Source organism: Rhinopithecus bieti, unplaced genomic scaffold (genome assembly GCF_001698545.2).
Source record: "Rhinopithecus bieti isolate Rb0 unplaced genomic scaffold, ASM169854v2 scaffold_21777, whole genome shotgun sequence".
Taxonomy (NCBI): Eukaryota; Metazoa; Chordata; class Mammalia; order Primates; family Cercopithecidae; genus Rhinopithecus; species Rhinopithecus bieti.
Window position 1 is genome coordinate 299,666 of NW_016810508.1, and position 16,213 is coordinate 315,878.

At 44.4% G+C, this 16,213-nt stretch overlaps 1 protein-coding gene across 1 annotated transcript in view; it reads right to left on the minus strand.

Moving 5' to 3' along the window:
• RNF168 (ring finger protein 168) overlaps positions 1-15,306 on the minus strand; it is a 32,365-nt gene extending 17,059 nt beyond the window's left edge. The window contains exons 1-3 of the mRNA XM_017892230.1: positions 14,468-15,306; positions 2,293-2,369; positions 1,394-1,573 (exon numbers count right to left, since the gene is read on the minus strand). Coding sequence (XP_017747719.1) covers positions 1,394-1,573; positions 2,293-2,369; positions 14,468-14,768 — 558 coding nt within the window. The 5' untranslated portion in view covers positions 14,769-15,306. The remainder of the gene's footprint in view (positions 1-1,393; positions 1,574-2,292; positions 2,370-14,467) is intronic.
• Between the last annotated feature and the right edge of the window lie 907 nt (positions 15,307-16,213).

Genomic DNA, 16,213 nt, shown 5'->3' on the forward strand with positions numbered 1-16,213 from the left:
CTCCGTCTCAAAAAAAATAAAAAATAAAAAAAAAATACAAAAAAATAAAAAAATACAAAAAACTAGCCGGGCAACGAGGCGGGCGCCTGTAGTCCCAGCTACTCGGGAGGCTGAGGCAGGAGAATGGCGTAAACCCGGGAGGCGGAGCTTGCAGTGAGCTGAGATCCGGCCACTGCACTCCAGACTGGGTGGCAGAGCAAGACTCCGTCTCAAAAAAAAAAAAAAAGAATTAGATTGACTATATGTAGTAATATGAAAAATCTCTAAGATGTATCAAGTGGAAAAAATGCAAGCAGCAAAACAGTGTGATTGGTTTTGTATAATCCTTTTAGGTGAACAAAGAAAAAAAGTTTTTTTTTTTGAGACGTTCTTCCAGGTTGAAGTGCAGTGGCGAGATCAGCTCACTGTAACCTCAAACTCCTGGGCTCAAGGGATCCTCCTGCCTCAGCTCCTCCCAGTAGGTGGAGCTACAGGCAGGTACCACCACACTCAGCTAATATTTAATTTTTCTGTAGAAACAGGGTATCACTTTGTTGCCCAGGCTGGTCTCAAACTCCTGGGCTTGAGCGATCCTCCCGCCTCAGCTTCCCAAAGTACTGGGATTATAGGCCTGAGCCATTGCACCCTGGCAAGAAAAAAGTTGTAAGAAACTGTTAATAGTGGTTACCTTTGGGGAAAGAGACTGATAGAAATGGAAAAGGAACGGGAGTGGAGAGGTGAAAGAAAATTTAAAAGGAGGCTTTCATTCTTCACTGAATAGCTTTCCTACATATAAAAAAGTTTTTAAACAATCTGCAGTGACTCACGCCATAAACCCAGCATTTTGGGAGGCCGAGGCAGGTGAATGGCTTGAGCCCAGGAGCTTGACATCAGTTTGGGAAACAAGGCAAAACTGTGTCTCCATAAAAAACTAGCTAGGCATGGTGGTGCAAGCCTGTAGTCCCAGCTACTCGGGAGGCTGCAAGGGTCACCGGAGCCCAGCGGTCGAGGCTGCAGTGAGTCGTGATTACGCCACTGCATTCCAACCTGCGTGACAGAGTACGACCTGTCTCAGAAAACCAAAAACCCCAAAAACCTGGATTAGAGCAAATATGTAACAATATGCAAAACAATTTTACTTTAAGTAAAGAGAAAATGTCATCAATAGCTTCTAATTATGGCAAAGCCATCTCTTCTGTTCTTTGAAAACCACAGTCAAAGCAATAGGAATGTTAATAGTTAGCTTTCCGTATCAGCAGGCTCCGAACACTCAAATTCGACCAGCCTGGGGTGGAAAAGACAGTCTTTGTGGGATGCAGACCTGGAAACACAAGGAGCTGATTCTTCCTATGAGTGGGTTCTGCAGTGGATACCAAGGGGTGACCATACCTCAACGTTCTCTCCTACAACTTACAATATCAATGCTTAGCTTTCTTGCCAGTTCTTCATCACTTCTCAGTTGCTCTTCCATCGCTCTTCGCCTTTTTTCTGCCTGTCTTTTTTCCTCTTCTTCCTCCTCTGCCAACAGTCTCTGTATGTATTCTTCACTGGCTTTGTTCTCTTCTTCTTCGCTGGCCCGTCGCTCTGCCTCCACCTTAAAAGTGATTAATAAAGAGCAATCCTTTTCTGAACGCTTTGGTATACTTGCAATATTTCATAATAAGAATAAAGTAGAAAAAGAACAAATTGGCAGAGATTTAAATGAACTCAAATGAAGTACAAATCTGGAGTAGATTCCTGCAAGAGAGCTGTCCCATCTCGGCCTCCCAAAGCACTGAAATTACAGGTGTGCGCCTCCACACCCAGCCTGAGATGTATTACAAGTGAGAATTACACACAAAATTTTGAAGACTAACAAAAAAAGAGAAAAAGCTCTATTTATGTAAAACTTTACATGTAATTAAAACATAATGCTTCACTGTAAACACTGCTTTTAGGTACTTTTCTATTTAGGAGCTTCACAGCTAGCCCTTTAACCTCTTCCTCATCTAAACCCATACTCTACCACCCTTTCTCTTTAAGCTCAGAATGTTTAAGGGAAAATTAAAAAAATTGTCCTGGTATGGATTAAAATTAGGAAAAAAAAGAGTTAAAAATTTCCTTAATATGTAAGATGCTTAGGGAACACTATCACATAAGAGCATTTATCATGTAGAAGTAAATTATGGCAAAAAACAAAGCCCTTATAAAATATATTAAAATTATCCATATTTCAAGATATACTAGTTATATAAGCACATAAAACTAAATTAAAATCTGAAACTAAAAACACAGCAGAGAAATATTCCAAAAAAAAGAATATTTAGCACCTACCTTACTTATTTCCTCTTCATATTCTCTTCTCAATTCCCCAGGTTTACTTAACAGACGAACTGGCTGACAGTCATCAGCTATTTCATATCAAAAAATAAAATAACATTACAGACAACACAATTTTATGGTAACTTTGGTCTTCCATTAAAACTTACTAATATTAAAATATACAACTATTAACAACTACAGCAATATCTCCTTTTGGAATTCCATTTTTAAAATTTATTTTTTTTTTTCTAGATTTACTTATTTTTTTTGAGACAGCCTTGCTCTGTTGCCCAGGCTGGAGTGCAGTGGCACAATCTCAGCCCACTGCAATCTCCATCTCCCAGGTTCAAGCGATTCTCCTGCCTCACCCTCCTCCTGAGTAGCTAGGATTATAGGCATGCGCCACCACACCTGGCTAATTTTTTATATTTTTGGTAGAGACAGAGTTTCACCATGTTGGCCAGGCTGATCTTGAACTCCTGACCTCAAGTGATCCACCCACCTCGGCCTCCCAAAGTGTTGTGACTACGGGCGTGAGCCACTGCGCCTGGCCTGGAATTCCATTTTATAAGGTTGGAGGTTTAGGGTTTTGGGTTTGAAATGGCACATGAATGCATATACTTAACCCTTCCTCTAAACTCCATTAAAATGACAGTAAAGAAATTTTTAAAAACTGTAATCCTACAACAGCAGAGATTAGCAGAGGAAGTTAACCAATTAAAAAAAATTTTTTTTTTGGAGACAGAGTCTTGCTCTGTCGCCCAGGCTGTGCAGTGGTGCAATCTCAGCTCACTGCAACCTCTGCCTCCCAGGTTCAAACAATTCTGGTGCCTCAGCCTCCTGAGTAGCTGGGATTACAGGCATGCCCCACCATGCCCAGCTAATTTTTGTATTTTTAATACAGACTGGTTTTTGCCATGTTGGCCAGGCTGGTTTAGAACTCCTAACCTCAGGCAATCTGCTCACCTCAGCCTCCCAAAGTGCTGGGACTACAGGCGTGAGCCACCGTGCCTGGCCCTACTTAAAGTAACAAATTTCTAGAAAACGGGAAGGCAACGAAATAGAGGTAATTGATACAGCAGAAATGAAGGAAAAGAAATCCTTGGAAGGGAAGACTACAGCTGAGGTAGAACTGGAAGGGAATCTGCCTCCTATTTGCCTAGAGAGAGGCTCAATAGAGTCTAGAGTGAGGAAGAGGGGGACCAAAAACAGAACTCGGGGTTTATAAGCCATTAAATCAGAATCGTTGACTTACTGGCATTTCTCCCTGAATATGGGTGCAGGTGCACACATGCTTATTCTTTAAAGAAACAGATCTAGAGAGAGCCAGGGCAGCTAATGTAAGAGGTGGTGACCCAGAGCAAAGTCCTCTGCAATCAGGCAGTTAGGGATGGCAAAGCACAAAGCCAGGTTTCCATCGGCTGGAACTCAACATCTGCCCATCACCGATACCCTTCTATGTACACAGAGCTTTTTTCCTGGGCCTCATTCTCAAGCCTAAAAGCTAACCCAAGGATCATCAGACATTTGAAATACATCTGCAGGACTAGAGAAACAGTAAGCTATACAAAGAGAAAAAATCATCGAAGGCCGGGCGCGGTGGCTCAAGCCTGGAATCCCAGCACTTTGGGAGGCCGAGACGGGCGGATCACGAGGTCAGGAGATCGAGACCATCCTGGCTAACCCGGTGAAACCCCGACTCTACTAAAAAATACAAAAAACTAGTCGGACGAGGTGGCGGGCGCCTGTAGTCCCAGCTACTCGGGGGGCTGAGGCAGGAGAATGGCGTGAACCCGGGAGGTGGAGCTTGCAGTGAGCTGAGATCTGGCCACTGCACTCCAGCCCCGGCGACAGAGTGAGACTCCATCTCAAAAAAAAAAAAAAAAAGTTTTAATGGAAAAAACAAACTATAAATGACTAAGAACATATGAGATAAATTCCAAAACAATTAAAACTTCCATGTGATGAAAGACATCATGAAGTTAAAAACAAACTAGACGTTACTTGCAAATACATAAATCACCAGAGAATTAGTGTCCAGAATATAACCAGAACTTCCACAGATCAATTAAAAACCACAACAGGCAAAGGAAAGGCACATGCAGTTTACAGAAGATGCCCAACTACAGCAAGTGGAGAACTGCACTTTTGTTAAACCACGGAGTGACAGATGTTTAAAGTTTATTTATTTCTACACAAACTGAATCTAAATTAAGATCAGTAAGTTACTCAACTACAGACACAAATTAAAATTGTCTTCATTCGCCTGTTTCTTTTTTTCGGAAACAAGATCTCACTCTTGCCCAGGCTGGAGTTCAGTGGCACGATCATAGCTCACTGCAGCCTCCAACTCCTGGGCTGAAGCAATTCTCCTGTCCTGGCCTCCTGAAGCGCTGTGGCATAACAGGTGTGAGCCACTGCACCCAGTCCATTTACTATTTCTTTCTTTTTTTTTTTTTTGAGACAGAGTCTGGCTCTGTCGCCCAGGCTGGAGCGCAGTGGCCGGATCTCAGCTCACTGCAACCTCCGCCTCCCAGGTTCAAGCAATTCTCCTGCCTCAGCCTCCCGAGTAGCTGGGATTACAGGCTTGTCCTACCGCACCTGGCTAATTTTTTGTATTTTTGGTAGAGACGGAGTTTTACCATGTTGGCCAGGCTGGTCTCGAACTCCTGACCTCAGGTGATCCACCTGCCTTCCAAAGTGCTGGGATTACAGGCATGAGCCACCGCGCCTGGTCCTGCATTTGCTATTTGTTTTTTTTTTTTTTTTTTTTTTTTGAGACAGAGTCTCGCTCTGTCGCCCAGGCTGGAGTGCAGTGACACAATCTCGGCTCCCTGCAAGCTCCGCCTCCCGGGTTCACGCCATTCTCCTGCCTCAGCCTCCGGAGTAGCTGGGACTACAGGCGACGCCACCTTGCCCGGCTAGTTTTTTGTATTTTTAGTAGACGGGTTTCACTGTGTTAGCCAGGATGGTCTCGATCCCCTGACCTCGTGATCTGCCCACCTCGGCCTCCCAAAGTGCTGGGATTACAAGTGTGAGCCACCGCACCTGGTCTTTTTTTTTTTTTGAGACAACAGTCTCAGTCTGTCACCCAGGCAGGAGTGCAGTGGCGCAATCTCAGCTCTTTGCAGCGTCCACCTCCCAGACTCGAACAATGCTACTGCCTGAGCCTCCCATGTAGCTGAGACTACAGGCGCCCGCCACCACACACAGCTTTTTTTTTTTTGTACTTTTTGTAGAGAGGGGTTTTGCCATATTGACCAGGTTGGTCTCAAACTCCCAGGCTCAAGCAATTTGCCTGCCTCGAACTCCCAAAGTACCGAGATTACAGGTGTGAGCCCCTGCAACTGGCCTGCTTGCTATTTCTTAATTCTAATTTTATGAGGAATTTGAATATCTCAGTTTTATAGAAAGTGACTATACAATTTCTGCCATCTGTTGGAAACAACTCTCGACACTCTTCAGCTCTGGTTAACTCTAAAATTTCTGTTGAAACCCACTCCAGTGAAACGTTCCTACTACACTCGGTATTTTGCTTCTTCACAGCAAGTGTTCTTCCGAGGCAGCCGGGACTCATTTGAGGAAATAGATCCCCATGCTTTTTATTTTATTTTGAAGGAAAAATCCAACTTAGTTAAAGACCCGCATGTATAATACTGGATGAAAAATAAAAATAAATAAATAATAAACCTTAACTTGAACAGTTGAGCTGTTCATAAAACTGTCCTCCCATCACTGAACTAGACTGCTTGTAGCACCATGTAAATGGCAGTTCCCTTCTCCCAATTAAATCTGCATTCCTGGGCTGGGCACAGGGTACAAAACATGAGATAGTTAAAAAATAAAAAGCCCAAAATTGCTCTGGAAAATAAGCATATGATTTGTGAAGCAGTATGTACATCAGTGTGGCTGGATCATCACCAAGTAGTGTGGCTATAAATGGCAATCAGGGGCAAAGTGCTGACTCACGCCTGTGATCCCAGCATTTTGTGAGGATGAGGCAGGAGTATGAACTCCTGCAGGAGTTTCACCACATTGGCCAGGCTGGTCTTGAACTCTTGACCTCAGATGATCCGCCCGCCTCTATGCCCCCTCTCTACACAGAATAAATATATGGAGGACGGGTACGATGGCTCACGCCTGTAATCCCAGCACTTTGGGAGGTCAAGGCGGGTGGATCATCTGAGGTCAAGAGTTCGAGACCAGCCTGGCCAACGTGGCGAAACTCCTGCAGGATGAACTCCTGAGCTCAGGAGTTCAAGACCAGCCTGGGTAATATAGTGAGACCCTATCTCTACAAAAAACTAAAAAAATTAGCCTGGCATAGTGGTGTGTGCCTGTGATCCCTGCTACTCAGGAGGCTGAGGTGGGAGGATGGCTTGAGCCCAGGAGGTGGAGGGTACAGTGAGCCGAGTTCGCTCCTCAGCATTCCAGCCTAGGTGACTGAGTGAGACCCTGTCTCGAAAATAAAATAACATAAAATAAATTTGCACTTTCTGCCTCAATATTTTGAAAATTTTCAAATCTACAGAAATTGCAAAAATAGTATGATAAACCCCCATTCAACCTGCATTTAGATTCATGAAGTTTTTAAATTGCCACATTGTCTTTCGTGTGTATTTTCTGAACCATCTGAAAGTTGCATGATCATAACCCTTCACCAAATCCTTAAGTGTACACCTCATAAGAGATGCTGTCCTTATCTCCTGATCTTGATATACAATGATCAAGTTCCACAAAATTAACAATGATATATTACCTATCATATCAATGATAAAAATTTCACCCACTATCCCCATAATGTCTTTAATAGCAATCTTTGTCCTAATCCATGTTCTAATCCAGGGTCATGCACTGCATTTAGCTGTCATTCTCTTTTAACCTCCCTTTAAACTAGAACGATTCCTAAGGCTTTGCCTCCATGACATTGACATTTTTGAGGTACTAACAACTACGTTTTATAGAATTTCAACTTGGATTTTTGTCTTCTCACAATTAGATTCAGGCTATGCCTTACACTCGTCCTATCAGGAGGCCAGTGTTTGTCTGTTCCATGGATAACGTTAATTGTGATCACTCCATTACCACGACAACAGGCTTCTCAACTGTATCCTTTACCCTTTGTAATTAATAAGCAATCTGTAAGGTGATATTTTCAGACTATATGAGTCTTCAGTTCTCCATCAAATTTTCAAGGAGGGGTTTTGGCATCCATTTGTGATTCTTGCCTGGATCAATTTTTACGATAGTCGCAAACAGAAAGGAAATTTAGACATTCTAAGGCTGATTCTTCCCTACTATAGGATTTTTTGAGAAATCCAAATGTAAAACACACCTGTCTCCATCACACTAATTCACTTTCAAATACTTCATTTTTTAAAGCTATTTCATATATGTGCTTTCTTACAACCTTCCTTCTATACATTAAGAATACATAAAGTAAATGAGTAGATTCACTTTATGTGTTATGTGTTAACAAAGTTAATTTTATAAATTATCAATGGACAATACTGAACATTTAAAAAATTTTACTTAAAACAGTCTCAAAAGTCATAATATAATCAGGGATAAATATTAGTTTCTTAGGGCTGCCATAGAAACGTACCACAAATTGGGTGACTTGAAAATACAGAAATTTATGGTCTCACAGTTCTGGCTAGAAGTCCAAAATAAAGGTGTCAGCAGGGCCATGACACTTTTGAAACTTGTAGGGGATCCTTCCTTGCCTCTTCCTTGCTTCTGACGCTGTGCTGATAACCTTAGATGTTCCTTGGCTTGTAAACACATCACTCCAGTCCTCCAGCCTCGCGTGGTGCTCTGTGTCTTTACATCATCTTCCCTCTGTGCGTGTCTGTCTCTGTGTCCAAATTTCTCCTTTTTATAAGGAAACCAGTCATAATGGATTAGGGCCCATTCTAATGACCTTATTTTAACTTCATTACTGAAAAAAAATTGAAAGTGACCTACACAAACGGAGAAATGCACTATTTTCATGGATACAAGGACTCTATTGTTTGGATGTCAATTCTCCCCAAATTGTTCTATGAAGCTCAATGCAACCCCAATCAAACTCCTAACAGGCTGTTAGTAGAAACTGGTAAGTTGATTTAAAAATTTAAATAGGTGGCTCAGGCCTGTAATTCCAGCACTTTAGGAGGCTGAGACGGGAGGACTGCTTAAGGTGAGCTGTTCAAGACCAGCCTGGGCAACATAGCAAAACCCTGTCTCTACAAAGAATAAATATACAGAGGAAGGGCACGATGGCTCATCCCTGTAATGGGAGGTTGAGGTGGGCGGATCATCTGAGGTCAAGAGTTCGAGACCAGCCTGGCCAATGTGGTGAAACTCCTGTCTCTATTAAAAATACAAAAATCAGCCACGCATGGTGGTACATGCCTATATTCGCAGCTACTCAGGAGGCTGAGGAAGAAGAACTACTTGAACCTGGGAGGCAGAGGATGCAGTGAGCTGAGATCACACCACTGCATTCCAGCCTGGGTGACAGAGCAAGGTTCTGTCTCAAAAAGAAAAAAAAAGATTTACTCTAAATTCACAGTAATTAAGACAGTGTGACACTAACATTAGAATCAACAGATCAATGAAACAGAATAGACCCACATTATATTTTTTAAAAAGTCTTTTCAACAAAAGGTACAGGAATAACTGATACCCATATGGGAAAAAGTTAACCTCAACCTCCTCTTATACAATATTCAAAATTAATTTGAAATGGATCAAAGACCTAAACATAAAAGCTAAAACTGGCCGGGCGTAGTGGCTCACACCTGTAATCCCAGCACTTTGGGAGGCTGAGGCGGGCGGATCATGAGGTCAGGACTTCAAGACCATCCTGGTCAACATGGCGAAACCCCATCTCTACTAAAAATACAAAAATTACCCTGGCATGGTGGTGCATGCCTGTAGTCCCAGCTACTCGGGAGGCTGAGGGAAGAGAATCGCTTAAACCCAGGAGGTGGAGGTTGCAGTGAGCCAAGATAGTGCCACTGTGCTCCAGCCTGGGCGACACAACAAAATTCTGTCTCAAAAAAAAGGTAAAACTATAAATCTTTCAGAAAAAAACATAGCAATATCTCAGCCTGAGGGTAGCAAAAGGTTTCTCAGGCCATAAAAAGCAGTAAACTATAAAAGGAAAAGTTTAGAAGACTTCATGAAAATTAAGAATTTCAGTTCATCAAAACAATTAAGAATACCTGGCAAAGTACCAGTATTCAAAATACATAAAGAATATCTGCAACTGAATAATATAAACAATTTAGGGGCAAAAGAATTAAACAGACACTTTACAATGGAAGAGAGCAAAACTGCCAATAAGCACATGAAAAAGAACACTATCATTAGTCACCTGGAAATTGAAATTAAAACAGGATACTACTATCAATAATAAAAAACAACTGGAATGGTTAAATTTTAAAAGACAGATAACACAAAAAGTTGGTAAGATGTACAGAAACCAGAACTTGTATGCTGTTGATGGCATTACAAAATGACACAACCACTTTCAAAAAAGATCTGGTAGTTTCTTTTTTTTTTTTGAGATGGAGTCTCGTTCTGTCACCAAGGCTAGAGTGCAGTTGCGCGATCTCGGCTCACTGCAACCTCCGCCTCCTGGGTTCAAGCAATTCTCTGCCTCAGCCTCCCGAGTAGCTGGGATTACAGATGCCTGCCACCACGCCCAGCTAATTTTTATATTTTGAGTAGAGATGGGGTTTCAGCATCTTGGCCAGGCTGGTCTTGAACTCCTGACCTCGTGATCCACCAGCCTTGGCCTCCCAAAGTGCTGGGATTATAGGCGTGAGCCACTGTGCCTGGCCGGTAGTTTCTTAAACCAAACGTGTACCTACTCTGTGTTGCATCATTCCAGCTCCTATTTACTGAAAAAAACCCTGAAAACATCAGGCCACACATACTCACACACAAAAAAACTTGTGCAAGAATCTTCTCAGCAACTTTATTCATAATATCCAAAACTGCAAGCAACTGAGGCACTATCGGTGGAGAATGGCCAATAATATACAGCATCGTCAACAGCGGAATAATACTTACAAAACGACTACGCAGGCCGGGCGCGCTGGCTCACGCCTGTAATCCCAGCACCTTGGGAGGCCGAAGAGGGTGCATCACCTGAGGTCAGGAGTTTGAACCCAGCCTGCGCAACATGATGAAACCTTGTCTCTACTAAAAATACAAAAATTAGCTGGGCATGGTGTTGCGTGCCTGTAATCCCAGCTACTCAGGAGACTGAGGCAGGAGAATCACCTGAACCCAGGAGACGGAGGCTGCCATGAGCCGCGATCCTATCACTGCATTCCAGACTGGGTGATGAAGCGAGAGTATGTCTCAGAAAAGGAAAAAAAAAAAAAATTGAACCTTATGATGAATAACCCCCAAAGAGATATGCTGAAGTCCTAACTCCCAGTAACTAAGAATGTGCTCTTATTGGAAACAGGTTGTTGCAGATATAATGGAGTTCATACAAAGAGTAGAGGGCCTTCAATCCAATAGAACTAGTGTTCCAGTAAGAAATCAGAGACACACAGAGGAGACGGCCATGTAAAGACAGACACACCGGGAAGCTCCATGTGCTAATGGAGGCCGAGACCGGAGTGACTCAGCTGCAAACGAGAACACCATGGATTGCAGCCACACTGGAAGCTAAGGAGAAGGGCACAGAACAGATTCTCTCCTAGAACCTTCAATGTACATGTCCCTGCTCTCTGCTGGCATCTTGGGTTTGGAGTTCTGGTCTTCAGAACTGAAAGAGAATAAACTTCTGCTAAGTTTGTGGTACTTTGTTACGGTAGCCCTAGGAAATAAACAGAATTCCATTTATATGAAGTTCCAGAACAGAAAAAACTCATCCATGGTGGATAAAAACTAAAACAGGCCGGACGCGGTGGCTCACACTTGTAATCCCAGCACTTTTGGACGCCGAGGCAGGCGGATCACGAGGTCAAGAGATTGAGACCATCCTGACCAACACAGTAAAACTCTGTCTCTACTAACAATACAAAAATTAGCTGGCCATGGTGCTGCATGCCTGTAATTCCAGCGACTCGGGAGGCTGAGGCAGGAGAACGCCCACAATTCAAAAAAACAACCTGATTAAATGACAGGCAAAGTTGTGGCTTTTTCTAGGTTTTGGGAGAAAAACAGAAACAAAAAGAATGAATGAGCAAAGGATTTGAATAGATATTTCATATTTCTCCAAAGATGATATACAAATGGCCAATAAATGCATGCAAAGATGCTCGCCATCCTTAGTCATTGGGGACATGCAAATAAAAACTACAATGGGATAGTATCTCATATCCATTACGATAGCTACTATCAAAACCCAGAAATTAGCAAGTGTTGGCGAAGGTGCAGAGAAACTGGACACCCATGCACTGTTGGTGGGAATGTAAAACGGCACAGTCACTGTGGAAAACAGTATGGTGGTTTCCAAAACCAATTACACACAGAATTACCATATGATCTAGAAATTCCAATTACCATACGATCTAGAATAGAAAACAGGCCCCTGAACAGACATTTGTACACCCAAGTTCACACCAGCATTATTTCTAATAGCCAAGAGTGGAAGCAACCAAAGTGACCACTGACAGATGAATAGGTTTCTTTTAATGTAGCATATACATACACTGGAATATTATTCAGCCTCAAAAGGAAGGGAATCCTGTCACATGCGATATGGATGAACCTGGAAAACATTATGCTAGGTAAAACAGACCAGACACAAAAGGACAAATACCTATGAAAACTCCACTTACAGGAGGTACCTAGAGCAGTTGCGTTCACAGAAATGGAAAGGAGAGCGGTGGTTGACAGGGATGGGGGAGGGAGGAACCATAAGCTTAATGGGTATGGAAATTCAGTTTGGGAGGATTAAAAAGATCTGGAGATGGGACGGTGGTGATGGATGCACAGCAGTGTGAATGGAGGTGACGCCACTGAACCATACCATTGCAAATGGTTAAAATTTTCCTCCCTTCTTTCTAGTCAAAAATAAAAGCATTTTTAAGTGGTTAAAATGGTAGTCTGGTTATATTTTACCACAATTTTTAAAAACACAGAGTTAAGATACCAGTTCACATGTACTAGGATGGCATGGAAAATAACAAGTGTTGGTGAGGGAGTGAAGAAATTGGAAACTTCATACTCTGCTAATGGAAATGTAAAATGGTACAGCTACTGTAGAAAACAAATGTAGCAGTTCCTCAAAAAGCTAAACATAAAATTACCATAGGATCCAGCGATTCTTAGATATGTAGACAAAAGAACAGAAAACAGGTATTCAAACAAATATTTGTACACAGATGTTCGTATTGCCAGTATTCAAATAACGAAAAGGAGAAAAAACCAATGTCCATCCAATGGATAAACAAAATGTAACAAATATATCCATAAAACAAATCATTATTCAGCCCGAAAAATGAAGTACTGATCCATGCCACACTGTGCATGAACCTCAGAAACACGCTAAGTGAAATAAGCTAGACACACAAGATCCTATATTGTGTAAGTCTCTTATATGAAATACCTAGAATTGCCAGATTCATAGAGACAGAAAGTGGAATAGAAGGTGCCAGGGGCTACGGGGAAAGGTGAAATCGGTAGTCAGTGCTTCACAGTTACAGTTTATCTGGGGTGATGAAAAAATTTTGGAAACAGTGGTGATGCTTACATTGTGAATGTAATTAATTCTATTGAATTGTACTTAAAAATGGTTAAAATGTCAGTTTGTTATATATATTTTGGACAATATTTTAAAATTAATAATGCAATATACCAAAAACCACTAAATTGCACACTTTTAAAAATTTTATTGAATTTATGTTACCCAGACTGGTCTCAACTCCTCGGTTCAAGCGATCCTCCCACCTCCGCCTCCCAAAGCGCTAGAATTACAGCTGTGAGCCATTGCACCCGGCCAAACCGCACACTTTTAGTAGGTGAACTGTTCGGTATGTGAGTATTTCAATAAAGTTGTTTTTCTTAAACTTATTGAAATTTCTTAAACAATTTCAATAAAGTTGTTTAAAAATGGTAAAACGGCAATTTTGGTTTTTTACCACAATAAAATACATAAATGTTTAAAAGGCAGGTACACATATAACTGTGACCAAAAAAAATTTTTTAAAAAGACCTGTACACGAGAGAGCACAGACACCATATCCTGCGCCCGGACAGGAACCACTGCACGGCTTATCGCTCACATTAGCGGAGGAAAGAGTCAAGGTTCAGTTTGGGGCTCCTGAGTCCACCGGGTGTAGGCGTTAGTGATAAAAAAGCGATTTTAGACTCGTTGCATGATTTTTTTTTGGGGGGGGGGAACGGAGTCTCCCTCTCTGGCCCAGGCTGGAGTGCAGTGGCGCGATCTGGGCTCACCGCAAGCTCCGCCTCCCGGGTTCACGCCTTTCTCGTGCCTCAGCCTCCCGAGCAGCTGGGACTACAGGCGCCGCCACCACGCTCGGCTAATTTTTGTATTTTTAGTAGAGACGGGGTTTCTCCGTGTTGGCCAGGATGGTCACGATCGGCTCGTTGCATGATTAGGAGAATAAAGAATTACGTGAATGGAGAAGTACAGATAAGTAAATCAGAAGCCGGGCGCGGGGGCTCACGCCTGTAATCCCAGCACTTTGGGAGGCTGAGGCGGGCGGATCACTTGAGGTCAGGAGTTCGAGACCAGCCTGACCAACATGGTGAAAACCCGTCTCCACGAAAATACAGAAATTCCGGGCGCGATGGTGCGCTCCTGTAGTCCCAGGTACTCGGGAGTCTGGGGCAGGAGAATCGCTTGAACACGGGAGGCGGAGGCTGCAGTGAGCCGAGACCGCGCCACCTCCCTGCAGCCTGGGCGACAGAGCGAGACCCAGTCTCAAAAAAAAAAAAAAAAAAGGCTCTAGACGGGCAATTCTTTAATTTTTAAAACAACAAACACCAACCAAACACAGCGCGGGCATTGTGACAAGGGACAAAATCTTGCCCTTGACTTTATAGCCCATCGACATTTGGGGACCCATAAACTCCCAAACCTCTGAGAACTATTTAGACAAATGCCAGTGGGGCTTTTTGGTTTGTTTGTACTTTTTAAATGGAGAAGTGATGATTCACCTTTCCAAAGATTTGCGGCTTTTAGCCAATAAACACGCCGGGGTTTACTCACCCACTTCCTCGGATTCTTGCCCAGACGCTCTGAGCTTGCACTCCCGGGGATAGTGTTTCTGAATGATCTTCCACAGATCCATGTTGACGAGAGAATTTCTTCGGGTGTGGTACCGAGTCCACGAAGACACCCGGCGGCGACAGAAGGGGCAGCATAAACTCGCCTTCTCGACGGTCGACTGGAAGCACGGTCTACACAGCGTGTGGCTGCACGGCAGGGTGACGGGCTCCACGAGGATTTCCATGCAGATCCCGCACTGGCACTCGGACCGCGAGGGGATGGCGCCTTTGGGTAGAGCCATTTTAATGTTAATAAAGTCGACTAAACGACGACACCTGCGCGAAAAAGAATCCTATTTTCGGCCAACCACAGAGAGAGCAAAAGCACAGTTTTGTGTTTCAATATCGTGCCCAGAAGCGTATCAGAATTCGGAGAACAGGGGCATCCAACACGTCTTGAAGCAAATAGGCACTCTCAGGGTCAGGCAAACAGGAGCACCGCGGAGGGCGGCGTCTTTGTCCATTTTTAAGGCAAACGTCCGGCAAGCCAACGACCGCAGGCTTTCGTCGGAGGAGCCGGGCTGCTCCGCGGCGTGAACACTGCGGCTGCGGCTCCCGGAGCAGCGAGGGGAACGCGCCAAGTCCCCTCCTCCCCTCATCCGGAGAGGATGCTCCGCTCAGCTGGGGGCAGCCCGGCCCCGGGACGCGGCTCCGGGAGGAACCCCGGGCTCCGGCTGCTGCAGAACTTCCGCTTTAGCGCTGCTGCGGGGGCGACGCGCGACTCCCGGGTTCAGCTTTCCGGCGCCTGGCGCGGTTTCCCAGAGCTCCGCGTCCCGGTCCTTCTTACGCAGCCAGAAGCCCTATTCGTGGCGGCAGCGCAGCAGCCACCGGGCAAGCGCTAGCAACGTCACAACCGCCCGCCAAAATCGCACTTCCCACCCAGAAAGCTGCCAAAGGGCGGACGCTCCCGGGGCGGGACTTCCGGGATCTGCGCCCCGCCCGCCCGCCCGCCCTCCCAGCCCGAGACGGCCCAGCCCCGGCGTCGCAGCTCCTGCTGGTGCAGCCTGGGTGGAGCCTGACTTTTCCTTGAGATTTCTGCGAGGCCTCAGACACCCCTGGTTTCTTGGTTTCTGGGTAGAAAAAGGGAAACCGCAAAACAAATTCAACAGCCAAACACGGCCGGGCGCAGTGGCTCACGCCTGTAATCCCAGCACTTTGGGAGGCCCAGGCGGGTGGATCACCTGAGGTCTGGAGTTTGAGACCAGCCTGGCCAACAGGGCCAAACCCCGTCTCTACTAAAAATACAAAATCAGCCGGGCCTGGTGGCGGGCGCCTGTAGTCCAGGTTACTTGGGAGGATGAGGCAGAAGAATCGCTTAAACCTGGGAGGCGGAGGTTGCACTGAGCCGAGGTCGTACCACTGCACTCCAGCCTGGGCGACAGCGAAACCCTGTGTTTAAAAAAAATAAATAAATAAAAGGCTGGGCGCGGTGGCTCACGCCTGTAATCCCAGCACTTTCGAAGGCCGAGGCAGGCGGATCACGAGGTCAGGAGATCGAGACCATCCTGGCTCACACGGTGAAACACCGTCTCTACTAAAAAAAAAAAAAATACACACACACATATATATATACACACACACACATAAAAAATAAAATAGCCGGGCAAAGTGGCGGACGCCTATAGTCCCAGCTACTCGGGAGGCTGAGGCAGGAGAATGGCGTGAACCCGGGAGGCGGAGCTTGCAG